Source organism: Heptranchias perlo, chromosome 32 (assembly GCF_035084215.1).
Source record: "Heptranchias perlo isolate sHepPer1 chromosome 32, sHepPer1.hap1, whole genome shotgun sequence".
Classification (NCBI taxonomy): domain Eukaryota; kingdom Metazoa; phylum Chordata; class Chondrichthyes; order Hexanchiformes; family Hexanchidae; genus Heptranchias; species Heptranchias perlo.
In genome coordinates this window covers 2,918,555-2,940,566 of record NC_090356.1, presented here as the reverse complement: position 1 = coordinate 2,940,566, position 22,012 = coordinate 2,918,555, and the positions used below count along the sequence as shown (strand labels likewise).

Below are 22,012 nucleotides of genomic sequence, written 5' to 3'. Positions count from 1 at the left end.
TTACTTAACCCATTATCACCCTCCTTGCCTTGCACCATTATCCCTCTTGTTATTTAATCACTCCTGCCCTCCCCCTATTGCAGACCATCTCTTTTGTTCTTTCCATCTCCCCCCCCCCTTTCCCCAGCTCTGTACTTGCTTAAAAACTGTTTAATCTTCAACTTCTTCCAGTTCTGATGAAAGGCCATCAACCTGAAACGTTAATTCTGTTGCTTTCTCCACAGATACTGCCTGACATGCTGGATATTTCCAGAATTTTCTGTTTTTATTTCAGATTTCCAGCATTCGCAGTATTTTGCTTTTGATTCAAAAGAACAATTACCTGCTCATTTAGCCTACTGCTGTTTGTGCACAAATTGACGGACACGTTTTCCTACACAAGTTGCTACACTTCAAAAATAATTCAATGTTTGTGAACTGGTTTGATACATCACGGCACTATACAATTAAAAACAGCTTTTACTTATTTCTCATATAATTTTTTTCCTCTTTACAATCCTTTCATGGTGATATTTGGGGCGGGGGGGGGGGGGAAGGAAGAGATGGCAAGTGGGGTGAGAAATAAAATTCATTTTGAGTTCTCGACCGTGCATTGCTTTCACTATTTGGGTTCAATTTTGACCAGAATGTTAATGAACAGCACAGCAAAGCAGATGGAGCAATTAAGTACGCACCAAAAAGTGTCTCAAGTCTCATTGAAAAGAGTGACCCCAGAATATATGTGCAGTATTTTTGACTAGGTGGCATAATTTTCAACTATTATTGAGGGGGATCCCTCCAAGAGGTTATAACTCAGGATCTTCACTAATATTTGGAGAAAAATTAATAACTTTTAGATAAACCCCATGTGGATAACCAGCTAAACTATGGCACTAACTTTTACCTTCCCCCCACCCCCCCTCTCTCCCCCTTAACGACAGGATACTGGATCATGGTAATGTCTCTTCACAAGCATGCTTCATAAAAGCTGTAACACATGAAAGCCAAGCCATAAAACAAAGATTTTCATTTAGATAGTACCTGTCAAGTCACCAGGATATCCCAAAGCACTTCAAAGCCAATGAATTACTTTTAAAGTGGTCATTATTGTCATGTGGGCCAACATGGCCACCAATTTGCACACAAAGACCCACGAACAGCAGAGATAAATGAGTAGTGAATCTGTTTTCAGGGGGGTGTTAGCTGAGGGATAAATGTTGAGAACTACCCTGCTTTTTGAATAGCACCATGAGTTCTTTTACATCAATTTAAGCAGACAGGGCTCCACTTTCATCCGGAAGGCATCACCACAGTGCAGCTCTCACTCAGACTCAGCACTTCACTGAAGTGTCAGCCTAGATTATGTATTCAGGTCCTGCAATGGGACTTGAACCCATGACCTTCTGACTCAGGTGAATGTTACGACTGAATCAAGCTGACAAAGCAACACTGCCAGTCCAATACGCTTGTAAAATATAGTCGATTAGAATTTTGCTACTTTTCTGTCACAGCAATGCTGCAGTCACTATCCCAAGAGAAAATGAACAATGACCTTCAGGCCTGGTTAGTCAAGCCCCACACACAACTCCCTAATTCACATCAGAAACCTACATACTAAAATCACAAGAGAAAACACATTTAAAAGTTACATGAATTCACTATCTGGGGTGGTACTGGGTCAAACAATAGCTGGCATTTTTTGTAAAATAGGGTGTTTAGCAGAATAAAATGTTCCAAAGCACTCAAGGTGCCAAACTGCCAGTGAGCAGTGATGGGGTGGGTGAAGGACAGGGATGTAGGTGGGAGAGTTTGTACAAGTTGCAGCTTATGCAGTGTGGACTCAGACCAGCAAAGAGTATGTTTGAATAAATGAGCATGGATAAGGGTTTCAGTGTTGCAGAGGTGAAATCTGACAGTTCCAGTGCTGACTAAGAAGTGGGGTTTTGAAGCTCCGCTTGGTCCAACAGGGCTGAACCAAAGACAGCAGCCAGGAAGTGGGACAGAATCAGGAGCAAGTGTAGAGCCAAATAGGCTTATGTTCCTGCTCATCCAGGACAATGTTGGATTGTACAGTGGTGGCCATAATGGCAACCAGAAGGTTTCAGATTCAGTTCTTCTGGCACGTGGAACTAACCGTTCTGGATTTCTAGGGCATGGAGGATGGAAAAAAAAAACTGGGTTCCTGGCCTGGATCACAAAACCAGCAACTCCTACTGGAATGTAGGTGTCTTGTGTGAATCCAAATGGGCTCAGCTATAATGTTCCCCACCCCCACAACATTGAATAGAATGATATTCACTGTCTATGCTCACATGAAGAATGCCCACCTGAGTGACATACCTAAGGGCTGCTGCTGTCCATGGAAGCATAGCAGCATGTTAAGAGGCAAAATTTATAACATATACCAGTGACATTCATCACCAACAGTAATGTTTTCTCAGTTGCTAGAAGTTTGGAGGTCACCTGCTGATGACCAAGTCTACCAGTGTGATATACTAAGCATGATGTGGAGATGCCGGTGATGGACTGGGGTTGACAATTGTAAACAATTTTACAACACCAAGTTATAGTCCAGCAATTTTATTTTAAATTCACAAGCTTTCGGAGACTTCCTCCTTCCTCAGGTAAATGTGGAAGGAGGAAGGAGGAAGTAGGAAGTCTCCGAAAGCTTGTGAATTTAAAATAAAATTGCTGGACTATAACTTGGTGTTGTAAAATTGTTTACAAATATACTAAGCAGAGGAAGAAATACAAACATTAACACCCAAACACTACTGATTATTTATTGCAACAAAAAGAGAATCTACCACAGTGTTGGACAAGACATTTATGATATTTTCTAACATCCACGATCCTTTAGCAGTGAGTGCTCAGTTACTGCTGCACAATGTCCAATGCAGGTATAGATGGAACTTGAAAGGCAGATAGTTTGTAGAATTAACTGTAATCTTAACACCTTCAACTAAACTCCCATTAAGCATTCACAGAAAGCCAAATCTTTGGTACGTGGGAAATATTCATCATGCTGTGCTTTAACAAGCCCCCGAGCCGGCAGCCAAAGAGCATCACCCCGTGAACAACCATTAGTTACAATGTCACTGCAGAGTGGGTAAGTTCACAGGTCAGGAGATCAATCCCCAAGGTGTCACTTTACAGAAACACACATCCAAGTCATCAGTAACTTTCAGGTTTGCAGAGTCCTTTAATACCACCAGAGGTTTTAAAAAAAAGTTTGAGGAAGAATGGCTTGTGAATCAATTTACCTACATCAGGTGTTTAACCATACAAGCTGAAAGAGTGGCAACGCGCCAAAGGGTTTTTAAAAAAAATACCATAAGGCAGGAAATTAGCCTGAAGAACATACTGCACAAAGTTAATTTCAGACATTGAGAAATGTTGCTGATGCATTGATTCATTAGGCAGGCAGCTGCAAACCAAGTTGATACAGCAAAACATTTCTCAAAGGAATAAAAGTGACAAGTAAGCCTGTTAGAAATACAGCCAGGAAACATTTCCTTCACAAAAGGTTGAGAGAAAAACACACTGCTACAAAGGATCATAAATGTAGAAAGCAATGCTGATGTTCAAAAGGAATAAAAGGTACTTGGGAACTAAGGGATATAGAGAGAGTGCAGGGAATTGGGATTGAACACAGGAGGGCCTTTTCCTGTTCCAATCTCAACTAGCATAATAGCAGCAAGTCAGGTTACATTCACACCTCAATTATTCAATTCACAGAGTATGACAAAGGAGAGGGTTTAAACTTCACTCTAACACAAAGCATGGTTAAGCAGAAATTCTTCATATATGTCATTAAAGTACCATCAGGATTTAAATCTGGCAAGTTGAAATTCTGTAGCCCTGCACAAATACAGTAACATTTACTTTGATGGTGTTTATAGACGTTAGTTAACTTCCACAAGGCGTATTGCCTCTATTAATGTTACACTAGGGACTTGCTGCCTCAGAAAGAACCGATTCAGTTGATTCCTTCCTCCCCCCCGTATCTTTGCACAGTTCTCTGAAGTTGGGAGTTTCACAGGACCAAAGGAGCTTTGACCTTCTCAGCCGCCTCTTTTCCTAGAAGTGTTTCAATAATTGCAAGGCCGAACTCGAAGCTGGTACCAGGCCCTCTGCTGGTGAGAATGTTCCCATCTAACTGCACACGATCTTCGGAGTAGGTATAGTGAGCTGGAAGGGAATGAGCATGGCATCAGAGCAAGAATTCAAGAACATCGTCACAGTATTGATAAAGCCACTGGGTTACAGTGATCAAATAAAATAGATTGTGTTTTTATTACATGGAATTTGTGGATTTTCACTCTCTTTTGGGATCACGTTCTGTGATTCATCTACTTCTCCAACCCCTGCCCCAAAACAACCACAATGTGCAACGCAGGAGTTGCAATCTGTTCAGTTATATCCAGATATCGGCCAGTTTGAGATTTAACATTTCAGCACATTAGTTACAACAAACTCCTGCATTTGCAAAATGACATTCAAGTACAAAAAGATGCAGCAATCAGAGTCCAGCTGAACTGATGCAGCTCTGGCTATATATTATTTAAATGGCATGTAATGAAGCCAACGTCAAATTCATTTTCCAAAACCACACGAGACTGCAGCTGTTTACAGAAAAAAAACATCTGTTGAAAGGGCTCCCTTAGATCAGCTGTTTAAAGGTGAAACCAAGATCTGCACTCTCCCGAGCTCGATATTCCCCTTTCCCTCCCCTCCCTTTCTTCTCTCCTGAAGATAACACCTTGTTGGGTTTTAGATGCCAGAGACGTCGAACGCAACCTAGTGCCCATTCTTCATGAGCGAAGACAATAGCCCAGAATTGCTGCAAAAATAACGGCGTTTGAACGATACACGTTGAACGTTATTAATGTGCAAATCGGCCAGCAACTTGTGGCGAGGAACAGATACCCCATGAATTGCAAATCACCACAAGTTGCTGCTGATTTATGCAGCTCTGCCATTAGCTTTAAAAAAACAGCATCTCACCCTTGAGTTTCATGAAGTTGCTGCATTTGCACATTAATTTCCCATTAAATGCATCACAGAAAGTTAAGTCTAGTAATTACCAGCTTAAGCCCTAACAGCACTGTGGGAGAACCTTCACCACACGGACTGCAGCGGTTCAAGAAGGTGGCTCACCACCACCTTCTCAAGGGCAATTAGGGATGGGCAATAAATGCCGGCCTCGCCAGCGACGCCCACATCCCATGAATGAATAAAAAAAAGTACCCTTTTAATGGTATGATAATTGTTAATGACTGCCAATCAACCTCTCTGGCCCAGAAAGTGAACAATTAAAAGTGTGAAGTCTCATTCCCTCAGGTAGTGAATTGTTGTTGGAGATTTTAAATTTAATTCTTTTCTTCTTGTCTCTTTTTTCTCTCTCAATCCAATTTTTCCTTCCATCTCTCTCTGTACCTGATTTGACATTGAATTCACCCATTCTAGTTCACACTCCTTCCTGTTTATTTCTCAGTCTTTAATTTCCATTGGTTATGGAGATACTGTGTTGCTTGCCCTGTTCACTAAGGTCCCAGGTAACCTGTTTCCCTCACTGCGCCGTTATCAGATCGCACCTCCAGCAACTTCTAGGTTTTAAAAATTTTTGCCCACAATGTGCACAAACAAATCTAACTAACAGGGCACGCTGCGAGATGCCCCGTTCCAGCAAAATCTGGGCCACTGTCTTGGTAAGCTACTCAACCATGAGGTGGGGGGGGGGGGGGGTCACAGCAAAGCTTGATCCTGTCCTCACCGAAGCAGCACTTTCCACTAGGAGGTGACTGGATAGTGATTGGGAGCAGGAAAAACCAAATTGACTGTCCTAGAGCATTCCTCCCATAGGGCGAAACAGTACCATACTGCCACCCAGGCTATAATTAGCTCATTTTGCACAGACCAGCCATCAAACCCAGTAGCTTCCTTGTCTGTGGAGCCCTGCTACTGCTTTAACTAGCTGAACCAAAATTACTGAGTGATTAAAGAGCACACCAAAAAACATAAGCAGTGCACTCTGACAGGAAACTAAGCCCCTGAAGGATTTTTAGGGGATTTCATTATTAATCTCAATTTAAATTAACAAGCATTCAGCTTAGAAGTATGAATCTCTCACAAACATGAACGTGGACTGCACCTGATCAAGATCACTGCAAGATTGTAGAAAGCTTGTCTGCTAGATTGGAACGGTGAATGCACACTAGAAATGGAGTGTGAGCCCTAACCATTACCTCCATTCATCATTTTGTCCTTAGCCAAGGGATGGGTGGTGACTTTGCTCCCGTAGCCTATCTCATGAGCCAGCAGAGCTGTGGGGCCTGCAAACAAAGAAAAATTAAAGATGGCTTTTTAACAGAAACAATTTATCACCATACAGTTCAGGTTAAACAAGAGAAAGCACATAATTACACAGGGCATGGATGGGTACATGGGACTGGGATGTTATAGCTATTACTGAAACATGGCTAAGGGAGGGGCAGGGCTGGCAGCTCAATGTTCCAGGGTACAGATGCTATAGGAAAGATAGAGCAGGAGGTAAGAGAGGAGGGGGAGTTGCGTTCTTGATTAGGGAGAACATCACGACAGTAGTGAGAGGGGATATATCCGAGGGTTCGCCCACTGAGTCTTTATGGGTAGAACTGAAAAATAAGAAGGGAGAGATCACTTTGATAGGATTGTACTACAGACCCCCAAATAGTCAACGGGAAATTGAGGAGCAAATATGTAAGGAGATTACAGACAGCTGCAAGAAAAATAGGGTGGTAATAGTAGGGGACTTTAACTTTCCCAACATTGACTGGGACAGCCATAGCATTAGGGGCTTGGATGGAGAGAAATTTGTTGAGTGTATTCAGGAGGAATTTCTCATTCAGTATGTGGATGGCCCGACTAGAGAGGGGGCAAAACTGGACCTCCTCTTGGGAAATAAGGAAGGGCAGGTGACAGAAGTGTTAGTGAGGGATCACTTTGGGACCAGTGATCATAATTCCATTAGTTTTAAGATAGCTGTGGAGAATGATAGGTCTGGCCCAAAAGTTAAAATTCTAAATTGGGGAAAGGCCAATTTTGATGGTATTAGACAGGAACTTTCAGAAGTTGATTGGGAGAGTCTGTTGGCAGGCAAAGGGACGTCTGGTAAGTGGGAGGCTTTCAAAAGTGTGTTAACCAGGGTTCAGGGTAAGTACATTCCTTATAAAGTGAAGGGCAAAGCTGGTAGAAGTAGGGAACCTTGGATGACTCGGGAGATTGAGGCCCTAGTCAAAAAGAAGGAGGCATATGACATGCATAGACAGCTGGGATCAAGTGGATCCCTTGAAGAGTATAGAGATTGCCGGAGTAGAGATAAGAGAGAAATCAGGAGGGCAAAAAGGGGACATGAGATTGCTTTGGCAGATAAGTCAAAGGAGAATTCAAAGAGCTTCTACAAATAACAAAGGGCAAAAGAGTAACTAGGGAGAGAGTAGGGCCTCTTAAGGATCAACAAGGTCATCTATGTGTGGAACCACAAGAGATGGGTGAGATCCTAAATGAATATTTCACATTGGTATTTACGGTTGAGAAAGGCATGGATGTTAGGGAACTTGGGGAAATAAATAGTGATGTCTTGAGGAGTGTACATATTAGAGAGAGGGAGGTGCTGGAAGTCTTAACGCGCATCAAGGTAGATAAATCTCCGGGACCTGATGAAATGTATCCCAGGACGTTATGGGAGGTTAGGGAGGAAATTGCGGGTCCCCTAGCAGAGATATTTGAATCATCAACAGCTACAGGTGAGGTGCCTGAAGATTGGAGGGTAGCAAATGTTGTGCTTTTGTTTAAGAAGGGCGGCAGGGAAAAGCCTGGGAACTACTGACATCTGTGGTGGGTAAGTTGTTAGAGGGTATTCTGAGAGACAGGATTTACAGGCATTTGGAGAGGCAGGGACTGATTAGGAACAGTCAGCATGGTTTTGAGAGTGGAAAATCGTGTCTCACGAATTTGATTGAGTTTTTTGAAGGGGTAACCAAGAAGATAGATGAGGGCTGTGCAGTAGACGTGGTCTACATGGACTTTAGCAAAGCCTTTGACAAGGTACCACATGGTAGGTTGTTACATAAGGTTAAATCTCACGGGATCCAAGGTGAGGTAGCCAATTGGATACAAAATTGGCTTGACGACAGAAGACAGAGGGTGGTTGTTGAGGGTTGTTTTTCAAACTGGAGGCCCGTGACCAGCGGTGTGCCTCAGGGATCGGTGCTGGGTCCGCTGTTATTTGTTATTTATATTAATGATTTGGATGAGAATTTAGGAGGCATGGTTAGTAAGTTTGCAGATGACACCAAGATTGGTGGCATTATGGACAGTGAAGAAGGTTATCTAGGATTGCAACGGGATCTTGATAAATTGGGCCAGTGGGCCGATGAATGGCAGATGGAGTTTAATTTAGATAAATGTGAGGTGATGCATTTTGGTAGATCGAATCGGGCCAGGACCTACTCCGTTAATGGTAGGGCGTTGGGGAGAGTTATAGAACAAAGAGATCTAGGAGTACAGGTTCATAGCTCCTTGAGAGTGGAGTCACAGGTGGATAGGGTGGTGAAGAAGGCATTCGGCATGCTTGGTTTCATTGGTCAGAACATTGAATACAGGAGTTGGGATGTCTTGTTGAAGTTGTACAAGACATTAGTAAGGCCACACTTGGAATACTGTGTACAGTTCTGGTCACCCTATTATAGAAAGGATATTATTAAACTAGAGAGAGTGCAGAAAAGATTTACTAGGATGCTACCGGGACTTGATGGTTTGACTTATAGGGAGAGGTTGGATAGACTGAGACTATTTTCCATGGAGAGTAGGAGGTTTAGGGGTGATCTTATAGAAGTCTATAAAATAATGAGGGGCATAGATAAGGTAGATAGTCAAAATCTTTTCCCAAAGGTAGGGGAGTCTATAACGAGGGGGCATAGATTTAAGGTGAGAGGGGAGAGATACAAAAGGGTCCAGAGGGGCAATTTTTTCACTCAAAGGGTGGTGAGTGTCTGGAACGAGCTGCCAGAGGCAGTCGTAGAGGCGGGTACAATTTTGTCTTTTAAAAAGCATTTGGACAGTTACATGGGTAAGATGGGTATAGAGGGATATGGGCCAAGTGCAGGCAATTGGGACTAGCTTAGTGGTATAAACTGGGCGACATGGACATGTTGGGCCGAAGGGCCTGTTTCCATGTTGTAAACTTCTATGATTCTATGATTCTACATTAACTTTTAAAATTCAGTTTGCAGTTCTGAAGATGTTCCATAGGTCACACTATCATTGCCCAGAAAGGGAAGTTTACACCAATAGTACCTCTGACAGCAGACACCAACATCAACAGCGTAAATACAAAATGAAGCAACTTCCTGACATTCCCCCACCTCCTGGCTCCCAACTTCTCTCTTGGTTTGAGAGCAGAGGGATGAAAAGTGGATGCCCTCCAGTGAGAGTCCGGCAGCTCACAGGGACAAGTCGTGCCTTAAAGTCACTGGTCTGTGCTGGAATGCTGCTCCCCCACAACCCCCAGGTTTAGAGTCAATTCCACTTCAACACCTCTGAGCAGATCAAGGTTCACAAACTATGAACCATGGCCACCTCCTGTCTATGCTCATGGTAATTTAGCCTGCTGTCAGCTTTCACCTTCAGACTATAGATTGGGAAAGGCGGGGGAGAAGCAGTAGAAAACTAGAAATAAGCCAGGTCTTGTATCATAGCAAACCCCACTGTCAGAACCACAAGCAAGACGAACAGTACAATTTGTGTTTCTAATACTGGTATAGATAATAAATAAGGATTGGATTTTATTTAACAGGAATCTAATGTACCATATCCTGCAAGTCAGTGACCTCAGCTAGTAACCACACACCAACGCTTGATATGTGGCCTCACAAAATGAAGACTTCAGGGCAAACAAAGGGCCCTTTCTTCAGCACCCCGCCTCAATAGCCATTCTGCCTGTTCACGCTGCTGCATCTCACACTGTTTGCAAGAGCTCGCTAATGTTACCAAGGTCAGAGAGAAGAAGGACTCAGCAACCACACGTCACTGACTGACACTCAACTTTCACCTTGAGGGGTAAAAAAAAACTCGAAACACTATCCCGTCTTTTCTTTTTCAGACGCTGACAGACTAATTATGCCTGATGTATTTGATATACTCATTCACATGGTTTATTGCAACACAAGAGCGCAAACTGAGTTTTATTCAGATAGCAGAACAAATGTGAGGTGAATGCAAGGAGCAGCCTTGCAGGTGTCACTGCAGCTGTTGTCAGGTTAATTCACTGCCAGTGTTGGGCATTCAGGGGACAATCGTCACTGGAGCATGAAGATACTGCACACAGTGTACCAGAATATGCTGTTGAGAATATATTAAGTCATATTTGCCAACATATGAGCGACTACATTTCAAAAAGCAATTCATTGGATGTGAAGCAATGCGAGAAGGTGCCATATAAATGCAAGTTCATTCTCTTTGGTTAGGTCTGCAATAAATAAAAAAACAGGCACCAGATTAGCGCTCAGGGACAGAGTGTGCAATATAGCTCATTTAAAAAAACTCAATGGGGGAAAAACTAACGCCTTTCAACAGAGGTGACAAGGTGGCATTTTACAGACTACTGAGCACGAATTATAGCAGAGGGGCAGCTGGATTTAAAATTAGAACTATGCTAATGTCCTGATGTTCTGGAGTAGCAAAAAGCAAGTGTACACTGGGTACTCCCCAGGTCAGGGATAAGTTGCAAGACAGGACATCTTCCTGAGAGAGAAGAGAGTCACCTTGTGCTCCTCTCCCTCATCATTTCCCATGATGTGGAGATGCCAGTGATGGACTGGGGTGGACAAACGTAAGGAATATTACAACACCAGGTTATAGTCCAACACCTGACGAAGGAGAAAGCCTCCGAAAGCTTGTGATTTTCAAATAAAATTGTTGGACTATAACCTGGTGTTGTAAGACTCCTTACATTCATCATTTCCCAGCAGAGAGCTCAGCAGCAGCCCCACACAGTCAGGGACTTGTGACATGTAGTGGGGAAAAAAGGATTAGGATTATTAAAATAAGGACTCGCATATAGTTCTCTAATCTTTCTGCATCCTACAATGTATTACATGGGTTCCGATTAAGCCCCACTGTTGTTCTGGTGTTTGCCCAGCATTTATTTCAAAAGAGAGGGACGAGGCATCAGTCAGAGGTAAGGCATGGCCCAGCACTACTTTCTCACAAGAGGAGGCACCGCCCGTCCTATGGTACTTCACCCAAGTTACCATTCGCATTAGTCCAGAGGGTGTGCCAACCACGTAGTCTGATCCAGTCCTAACAATACATCTACACATGTAGAATGTCAAACGGGAGTCTAGATACTGAACACAAGCAGGAATTCTGAACGATTTTTCTTCTTTCTTAGCCCAGAGACAGAGGCCATTTGTAGCACCCCAGGTTCAATCTCCATTCTGTGCCGAGTTGGCTGATGTCAGCACAGAATGGAGATTGAACATAGGTTACCCCAGGGGTGTAGGGCTCAGCAACCTGTACCATAAAACAGGGGCTCAGAGCTCCAATCTCAGACTCGGCTAATGTTTATACTTAGACCCCTTAGATGGAAAGTTTCAACAGTCTTCAGTCAGCCTATCTGAAAGAGGAGTTGACCAGGGAATGACCCGTGCCTTGCCTTGCCCTTCCTCGCTGTAATGCTTACCGTACTATGTCCGGAATGGAGCAGCGCTGAAAAAGCCACATCCTTCCATTAGAGAATGGGTGCAGGACTATCCTCTCCCCACCCTAACCCTGGAAATAATATGAAGGTCAAGAAAAAAAAAAGGCAATTGCATGTCGTAAAGATACCACAGGGACAATTAAAAGCGGAAAGAAACCGAGAACCAACTAGCCAGGCACACACGCACTTCACACCAGTGTTGTAGGTTTAAGTCCTGCTGGTTGAACAAAAACAAACACAGGAAGTAGCACTGTACCCTGCTCATATGCTGCCCAGCACCACACAGCCAGTGCAGAAGTGTGGGGTTACTCAAGGTCACTGTCTCAAAGGCAGGTGCTGACTCCAGCTCTAGAGTCTGATGATGCAAAAGGCTAGAAAAAAGCAGTTACATTTCAGTGAAGCCTAACTAATGCCCAGCTACTCAGTATTACTCTTTAAGGCTTAGATAAGCAAGAATGGATACTCATCCAAAACATTAAAGAAGACAGCACCGTAACTCTATAATATGGGATTAGAGTAGACAGGGCTGATGGCCGGCGCGGACACGATGGGCCGAAGGGCCTCTATCCGTGCTGTATAACTCTATGACTCTAACTCCACACCCCCTTTCCATTTGTTTTGCTTCAAGTGTCAATCTCACCACACATCCCGCCACTCCTTCCTGGAGGCAGTGTATCTCACTGGGATACAGTCCTGCAGATCCAGTCACCCTCTGGTACTTCACCCAAGGGGCCATTCATCATGCATGTGCCACTACGCTTTGAATACAGGGTCAATCCTTTTCACCTGACATCCACATACATGCACCTCTGTTGGAGGTGCATGTGTGACTGAATAGTAATCCAGTGCAGGCATTCAGAGCAATTTACCCCTCATTAATCCACAGGTACTGAGGCCAATTGTAGCACATCTACTGCTCCGCGGCTGAGGTCACCTGATTTAGTACAGATCAGAGATAAAGTCTGTATGGCTCTGCTAGTCACTTGCCATTAACCATCGAGGGAAACTAGCACAGGGAGCTTGGTGCACGTTTCAATCTAAGCCAAGAAAGTCATACCTGCACATATAGCAGCAATCAAACCCTTCCTGCATTCCTGAGCCTTCAGCATCTCTTTTACAGCAGGAGACTAGCAAAATAAGAGAGGAAAGTTTCAATAAATCATTGCAAATTTGCACAAGTTATTGTTTTCTATAGCAGTTATGATTCTCTTGTCTAGAGACAGTAATGTACATTTTGTATTTTATGATATATTCTCAGCCACTGTAATATTCTCTAAGTATCAATCCTTCTGAAAAGCTGCAGAATGTTTGATGTGCAAAATGGATACCAGAAAAAAATTCAGAAGGGGAATCAACAGTCAGTAATTCCCCTCCCCTTCTGACAGTTGCTGGGGTATAGCAGCCCTGCAGTATCTCACCCGAGTGGCCACTCTTCACACGTAAGCAGAGACACGAAATGTCTGTAAGCTATTCATCTTTGGAGCACATCACAGCTGGGCCTGGTCATTCATCTTATTGCTGTTTGAGACCCTTGGTTTGCCTACACAACAGTGACTACACCTCAAAGGTGATTCATTGGCTACAAAACACTTTGGGACGCCCTGAAGACATGAAAGGCACTTTATAAATGCAAGTTCTTTCTTTACGTGTTCCAGAAAGAGGACAGAAATCAAGTACAGGAAACAGAATGCAAGTCATTAGCTGCAGCAGCTACAGTGTTTCTAACGGGATGAAGATTAACATCTTAAATAATTATGAAACCAGACGCAGAATCTCAGGTTTAAATAGAACCATAGAAAGGTTACGGAAGGAGGCCATTCAGCCCATCGAGTCCACGCCAGCTCTATGCAAGAGCAATCCAGCTAGTCCCACTCCCCCTCCCTATCCCCGTAGCCCTGCCAATTTTTTTTACTTTCAAGTTCTTATCCAGTTCCCTTTTGAATGCCATGATTGAATCTGCCTCCACCACCCCCTCTGGCAATGCATTCCAGATCCTAACCACTCGCTGTGCAAAAAAGTTTTTCCTCATGTCATCTTTGGTTCTTTTGCCAATCACCTCAAGTCTATCTCCTCTGGTTCGTGACCCTTCTGCCAATGGGAACAGTTTCTCTCTATCTACTCTGTCTAGACCCTTCATGATTTTGAATACCTCTATCAAATCTCCTCACAACCTTCTCTGTTCCAAGGAGAACAACCCCAGCTTCTCCATTCTATCTACATAGCTAAAGTCTCTCATCCCTGGAATCATTCTAGTAAATCTCTTCTGCACCCTCTCTAAGGCCTTCACATCTTTCCTAAAGTGCGGTGCCCAGAACTGGACACAATACTCCAGTTGTGGCCAAACCAGTATTTTATAAAGGTTCATCACAACTTCCATACTTTTGTACTCGATGCCTCTATTTATAAAGCCCAGGATCCCATATGCTTTTTTAACCGTTTTCTCAACTTGCCCTGCCACCTTCAACGATTTGTGCACATATACCCCCAGATCTCTCTGTTCCTGTACCCCTTTTATAGAGTTGTGCCCTCTAGTATATATTGCCTCTCCTCATTCTTCCTACCGAAATGTATCACTTCACACTTTTCTGCATTAAATTTCATCTGCCACACGTCCGCCCATGCCACCAGCCTGTTTATATCCTCTTGAAGTCAATCACTATCCTCCTCACTGTTTATTACTCTTCCAAGTTTTGTGTCATCTGCAAATAATTCTATTTGAACTCACCTCAGATAAGTTCTGGGCTCCAAGGTTTCCTCCGGGTAATACAATCACATCGTATGGACCCTGTGGAGCGATACACGCGATCAGATTTTACCCAATATTCCAACAATCAACAAATGCTTGACTAATGTGTCCCTCACTGCGAACAGAATCACAAGTGAGAATCTCTTATGCCATGAAGTTGCAGGGGATCAAACAAACTGAACATCAGAACAGATAAAATAACAGTGATTTTGGGTCCTAATATCCGGTCCCATGATGTCACAGTGCTGGGCCTTCAATATCAACTCTCTAATTTTATGGCTGCGTTTGAACAGTAAAGACTATTCTTAGCCAAAGGAAAATGGCACAAGAACACAGACCACAAAACAGACACTGCTGGTTTCTGAGACTACAGAAGGGTGAATAGTATTCCATTGTACAGTGTGTGTCTCGGTGTGTACAGTATTCAGCGTATACAGTACTCCATGGTACAGTGGGTGTCTCGGTGTGTACAGTACTCCATGGTACAGTGGGTGTCTCGGTGCGTACAGTACTCCATGGTACAGTGGGTGTCTCGGTGCGTACAGTACTCCATGGTACAGTGGGTGTCTCGGTGCGTACAGTACTCCATGGTACAGTGGGTGTCTCGGTGCGTACAGTACTCCATGGTACAGTGGGTGTCTCGGTGCGTACAGTACTCCATGGTACAGTGGGTGTCTCGGTGTGTACAGTACTCCATGGTACAGTGGGTGTCTCGGTGTGTACAGTACTCCATGGTACAGTGGGTGTCGCGGCGCGTATTGTACTCCATGGTACAGTGGGTGTCTCAGTGCGATTATATAGGAGCTGCATCTCGAGATGTGAGATGCGCGCTGTTGCGGAATGGACCCATGGCTCAGCATCACAACCGCCCGGCCGTGCAGGGAGGGAGGGAGGGCGGGCGACCACACACGCACGCACACTTCACTATCTAGTTATGTCGGCATGCAGTGAGTTTGCATGAATCCAGCAAGAGTGCAGCAAACACCAATACGGCAAGGAAGTGCATGCTGGAGGCTTGCTGGAGGTTTTATCCAACCAGCAAAATGCAGTAAAGCTAGAATATGAAAAATAAAGTTTAATTAGTGCAGTGCAACTGAGCTCAGCTTATCCCTTACTAACAGGAACACTATTCCCCCATTATGACACTTCACCTTAACCCCTGGTCACTGAAGCAGAGACACGTTGTACCTGTTTAGCTGCATCTTGTAGGCTGGTGTCAGGGCAAATAACCACATCACGGCTGCATGTCACCCCCTCCTTTCCGGTCAGCCCGGCCACTGTCACCGTTATCTGAAAGTGCAAAGGACATGATTGATAATCACTGCCCATTGAAAAGCCATTCTAGGTGACAGAGTCTTGCCACAGCCCAGTACTACTGCACCTTGAATAGAAAGCTCCTCAAAACTGCCACTGGGATTTCAGTAAAGCTACAGTGGACATGTGGGAATGTGTTATTGGCATCTACTTGAACTGTGGAAAAACATGTGGCAGTGTAATTCCAGAATAGGCCCTTCCAAATTGGAGAGTGCATTTTGTACTGTGCAATACTAGAGCGAAATACTGGTAATGACAGGTTCACCACTGGTGGTGGCAGTAGTGGGATGAATTCCAAAAGTGAATTCAGAGAACGACAGGCAGCAAATCATACAAAGTATGTTTGGCTTCAGTATAATTTTTCAGTGTATTAATAGCAATAGGTAAAATTACTCATGACATCATCACCCATGTCCCAGCCTTGATCACAAAGACATACAGCAGACACAAGGCACATCCCATCAGACACTGACTGGAATTACAGCAAGAAGCCTCCGGCCATCTGTTAGAGGGCCAGCTGTCACAGGTCTTACCTGCTGCTTTACAGCTGTAGCAGAGGCCTAGAACATGATCCCCAGCTATGGACATTGTGGGAAGTCAAAGAGGAAGATGAAGAGCTATTTAAGACAATCTGACTTTAAACACATTGCAATCCATGGCAAGACTTTAAAATGCACTGTGTGGAGGTCTGCCAACATGAGGTAACATTAAGGCAGAATTTTCACCCACACTTCATTGTTCAAGTTTTAAAGATTTGTTGTTACAATTCATTCTGTAACAAGTAAACTCTGATTAACAGTTAACTAGTAGATACCAAATAATTAGCACAAAATAAATCTCTACAAGTACACGTTTGTTACCATGAAGAAATTATTAACTGAGATTTAAAATCAAAGTGAGATTAAACCACAGGGTGTTTACATTCCTCCCTCAACCAACATCACCAAAAAACAAGCAGGTTAACTGGCAAGTTATCCGTTTGCTGTTTGTGGAATCTTGCTGTGTACAAAATGGCTCCTACATTTCAGTCACTGTAGCACAAATTAATTCATTGCAAATGAAGCGATTTAAGACATTGCTGGGATGTGATGAGGAGTTTATAAATACAGGGCTTTTTTTTTAAGAACTGACATCTTAAAACCAAAATAAAGTGAAATTTGATAATTGTAAACAATTTTACAACACCAAGTTATAGTCCAGCAATTTTATTTTAAATTCACAAGCTTTCGGAGATTTTCTCCTTCCTCAGGCAAATGTTTCAAGATCTCCTTGAAGCCTACGCATTTATACATATTGAACAATAATAAATGGTGTTTACAGACTGCCCCTGCAACTGCCCGTTGCCAAGGCAATCACCGTGTTCAGACAGAGAGGTGTTACCTGCAGAACCTCCGAATACACATTCAATAAAAAAACAAACAGGGAAAAAAAAACAGAGAAAAAAAAACACAGAGAGAGGCAGAAACATCCGGAAGGCAGAGAGAGCCAGCAAATGACCCATTATATTAAAAACAGATAACATTTGTTCGCTGGTGGGGTAACGTGTAGCGTGACATGAACCCAAGATCCCGGTTGAGGCCGTCCTCATGGGTGCGGAACTTGGCTATCAATTTCTGCTCGACGATTTTGCGTTGTCGTGTGTCTCGAAGGCCGCCTTGGAGTACGCTTACCCGAAGGTCGGTGGATGAATGTCCATGACTGCTGAAGTGTTCCCCGACTGGGAGGGAACCCTCCTGTTTGGCGATTGTTGCGCGGTGTCCGTTCATCCGTTGTCGCAGCGTCTGCATGGTCTCGCCAATGTACCATGCTCTGGGGCATCCTTTCCTGCAACGTATGAGGTAGACAACGTTGGCTGAGTCACAGGAGTATGAACCATGCACCTGGTGGGTGGTGTCATCTCGTGTGATGGTGGTATCTGTGTCGATGATCTGGCATGTCTTGCAGAGGTTACCGTGGCAGGGTTGTGTGGCGTCGTGGACGCTGTTCTCTTGAAAGCTAGGTAGTTTGCTGCGAACGATGGTCTGTTTGAGGTTGGGTGGCTGTTTAAAGGCGAGTAGTGGAGGTGTGGGGATGGCCATAGCGAGGTGTTTGTCCTCATTGATGACATGTTGAAGGCTGCGGAGAACATGGCGTAGTTTCTCCGCTCCGGGGAAGTACTGGACGACAAAGGGTACTCTGTTGGTTGCGTCCCGTGTTAGTCTCCTGAGGAGGTCTATGCGATTTTTTGCTGTGGCCCGTCGGAACTGTCGATCGATGAGTCGAGCGTCATATCCCGTTCTTACTAGGGCGTCTTTCAGCGTCTGTAGGTGTCCATCGCGTTCCTCCTCGTCTGAGCAGACCCTGTGTATTCGCAGGGCCTGTCCATAGGGGATGGCCTCTTTGACGTGGTTAGGGTGGAAGCTGGAAAAGTGGAGCATCGTGAGGTTGTCCGTGGGCTTGCGGTAGAGTGAGGTGCTGAGGTGCCCGTCTTTGATGGAGATTCGTGTGTCCAAGAAAGAAACTGATTCTGAGGAGTAGTCCATGGTGAGCTTGATGGTGGGATGGAACTTGTTGATGTTATCGTGTAGTCTCTTTAGTGATTCCTTGCCGTGGGTCCATAGAAAGAAAATGTCGTCGATGTATCTGGTGTATAGTGTTGGTTGGAGGTCTTGTGCAGTGAAGAAGTCCTGCTCGAACTTGTGCATGAAAATGTTGGCGTATTGGGGTGCGAATTTGGTCCCCATGGCTGTTCCGTGTGTTTGGGTAAAGAACTGGTTATCGAAGAGAACAGCGTCCACGACGCCACACAACCCTGCCACGGTAACCTCTGCAAGACATGCCAGATCATCGACACAGATACCACCATCACACGAGATGACACCACCCACCAGGTGCATGGTTCATACTCCTGTGACTCAGCCAACGTTGTCTACCTCATACGTTGCAGGAAAGGATGCCCCAGAGCATGGTACATTGGCGAGACCATGCAGACGCTGCGACAACGGATGAACGGACACCGCGCAACAATCGCCAAACAGGAGGGTTCCCTCCCAGTCGGGGAACACTTCAGCAGTCATGGACATTCATCCACCGACCTTCGGGTAAGCGTACTCCAAGGCGGCCTTCGAGACACACGACAACGCAAAATCGTCGAGCAGAAATTGATAGCCAAGTTCCGCACCCATGAGGACGGCCTCAACCGGGATCTTGGGTTCATGTCACGCTACACGTTACCCCACCAGCGAACAAATGTTATCTGTTTTTAATATAATGGGTCATTTGCTGGCTCTCTCTGCCTTCCGGATGTTTCTGCCTCTCTCTGTGTTTTTTTTTCTCTGTTTTTTTTTCCCTGTTTGTTTTTTTATTGAATGTGTATTCGGAGGTTCTGCAGGTAACACCTCTCTGTCTGAACACGGTGATTGCCTTGGCAACGGGCAGTTGCAGGGGCAGTCTGTAAACACCATTTATTATTGTTCAATATGTATAAATGCGTAGGCTTCAAGGAGATCTTGAAACATTTGCCTGAGGAAGGAGAAAATCTCCGAAAGCTTGTGAATTTAAAATAAAATTGCTGGACTATAACTTGGTGTTGTAAAATTGTTTACAATTGTCAACCCCAGTCCATCACCGGCATCTCCACATCATGAAATTTGATAGACCTGCAAGTGCACTTGGCATTTAAAGGCTAACTAGAGCAGGGCCCTTGCACGGAAGGAAGGAAGGGAGGGATGGAAGAAAGGATCCATGTGCCCAGAGTAAGGCTCCTGGTCTCGGGAACTCCCTGGAATTTATTCCGAGGTTATTCATCTGACAGTTGTCGTCTCCAAGTCCCGCCCCGCCACCTCCACCTCATTGGCTGAGCACCCTGACCAGTTCGGCCAGGCTCTGCGACGATTGGCTAATCCCCCCGTCAATCACGCCTGGCCTCCGTGATGGCTCGCGGTGAGTGACGAGCACCCCCGGTTTAAGGTTTAATGGCTTTATTACAACGATTATAAAGTAAATTATGGCCTCTCACCCCGGCCCGACGCATCAGGTCGGTGGGAACCACCGTCTCGATCTCCTCCGCGCCTTTCGCCAGAATCACCAGCGCCCGCTTGGCCGCCATCTTGGGACAGAAGTGGCGCCGTGCGGTGCGTTAGATAAAGGGCTACGGATCCCGAGCACGGACACAATGCACGGCACCGCAAACTCAAAACAGCGCCACTGCCGCACACACCACTTCAAACATCGGACGCGTCCACTGGCAACGGCGTTGTCAATAGCGGGTTCTAACCCTAACTTTAACTCCCAATCCTCAACCCTAATCCCCAATCTCCAACCCTAAACCCTCACCTCCGATCCTAACCCCAACCTTAATCTCCAACCCTATACCCTAACCCCAATCCTAAACACTAAACCCCAATTATAACCTTAATCCCTAACCTTAAACCCTAACCCTAAACCTCTCTAAACCCTAGCCCTAACCCCCAATCCTAAACCCTAACTCTAACTCAAATCCTAACCTCAATCCCCAATCCTAACTCTAAATCCTAACACTCACCTGACGAAGGAGAAAGCCTCTGAAAGCTTGTGATTTTCAAATAAAACTGTTGGACTATAACCTGGTGTTGTAAGATTCCTTACATCTAAATCCTAACAACTAACCCCAACCCTAACCCCCAATCCTAATGCACGTGTGCTCCATTCACTTCCTTGCCAGCTTACCCACCTTCACCCAAAGCTCGCTCAAGTCAATTGTCATTCTCAGCAATACATTCAGAGAAAACTACCTGACTCTGTGGTTTAAAAACTTTTCAGGCTGGCCCCACCAAAAAACACTCAGCTTCTCATGCCCCTCTAGCTAAGGATATCAGTAGTGACCAGAGGGCTGATCTTTCCTTGATGTCTTTAAGTTATCTGGAAACAACTTGCTTCAAGCTTTGCGTTTCCCACGTGAACCATCTTTTAACATTTTTCCTATCACAAGCATCATGCTCCCACGTGTCAATTGAGATTCCACATTATTTTTTGATTGGTCTTTAGGCAATCCTCATTTCCTTTGAACTGACCGCCAGGAGAGTGTTTACCAGCTTCAGCTCACCGTGGAATACCTTCATGGATAGTCTGGTATCAAGCATTCGGACTAAGTGACCAGGTCACCTGAGCTGTGCCTTAACTAGCATTGCCAAATGCCCGGCATATTTGCTCTTCCGAGGACCTCAGTGTCCTGAATCTTGTGCCACCATCAAATTTTCATGATCTTTCTGAGACATCCTAGGTGGAAATGATTGAGTTTTCCGATGTGGTGACTGTTAGTGGTCTAGAAATGGCACACATACAGAAAGGATGTTATAACTATTGCCTTGTAAACCTTAAGTTTTGTTGCCAGTTTAATTATTCTGTGTATAACACACATCCAGGTATATCCATTACCTGTTTAACGTGGTTGCACTGTGAATTGATGCCACTGTTAAAGTGATTCCACACCCAACCTGTATGCAGGCAGGTGTTGAAGTGCTGTGCACCCAGTGCAGTTCCTCATTCACCGGGACTCTGAGACACAGTGACTCTCAAACCCCATTTGCAGCAGTGCATCCTATTGGCCACAGAGTGGCACCAGATGTCAGATACAGAATCTTTACAACACTGGAGGCTAGAAATGATGGTCGGGGTAACAGTGAGCAAACACTCACTGCCTCTGTTAAAACAAAGGGCAGAGGAACATTCTACAAACACATTCATCATTCATTCACTGTTAGTGCAACAGAAATTTCTATTCTCAGCAATCCAAGGTCATAACATTGATAAACCCCTGCAAAGACACAGAGACAGAACTATACACAAAAAGATAGTCACAGACAGACACACAAGCATAAATACACAAGCATACATACAGACACATATACATGGATGTGCACTTGTACATTCATGTACAAAAACATATTTATTTTTATTCATTAGGTAGGGAGTTCCAGGATTTTGACCCAGTGATAATGAAGGAACAGCGATATATTTCCAAGTCGGAATGGCGTGTGACTTGGAGGGGAACTTGGAGGTGATGGTGTTCCCATGCGCCTGCTGCCCTTGTCCTTCTAGGTGGTAGAGGTCGCGGGTTTGGGAGGTGATGTTGAAGAAGTCTTGGCGAGTTGCTGCAGAGCATCCTGTGATGGTACACACTGCAGCCATGGTGCGTCGGTGGTGGAGGGAGTGGGTGTTTGGGTGGTGAATGGGCTGCCAATCAAGTGGACTGATTTGTCCTGGATGGTGTT

At 44.6% G+C, this 22,012-nt stretch overlaps 1 protein-coding gene across 1 annotated transcript; it reads right to left on the bottom strand.

The window, feature by feature from the left end:
* Nucleotides 1–2,748: 2,748 nt before the first annotated feature.
* Nucleotides 2,749–19,906, bottom strand: park7 (parkinson protein 7). The gene is made up of 6 exons (XM_067970200.1): nucleotides 19,780–19,906; nucleotides 15,657–15,758; nucleotides 14,448–14,507; nucleotides 12,780–12,849; nucleotides 6,228–6,314; nucleotides 2,749–4,170 (listed from the first exon to the last, which is right to left on the bottom strand). The coding sequence occupies exons 1-6, from the start codon at nucleotides 19,867–19,869 to the stop codon at nucleotides 4,016–4,018; spliced, it is 564 nt and encodes a 187-aa protein (XP_067826301.1). The 5' UTR covers nucleotides 19,870–19,906; the 3' UTR covers nucleotides 2,749–4,015.
* Between the last annotated feature and the right edge of the window lie 2,106 nt (nucleotides 19,907–22,012).

Coding starts and splice junctions, on each gene's coding strand:
- park7 (XM_067970200.1), bottom strand. CDS start 19,869: ATGGCGGCCAAGCGGGCGCTGGTGATTCTGGCGAAAGGCGCGGAGGAG. Junction 14,508..15,656: donor TACAAGATGCAGCTAAACAG/GTACAACGTGTC, acceptor ATCGCTCCACAG/GGTCCATACGATGTGATTGT. Junction 4,171..6,227: donor GGACAAAATGATGAATGGAG/GTAATGGTTAGG, acceptor ATTCCCTTCCAG/CTCACTATACCTACTCCGAA.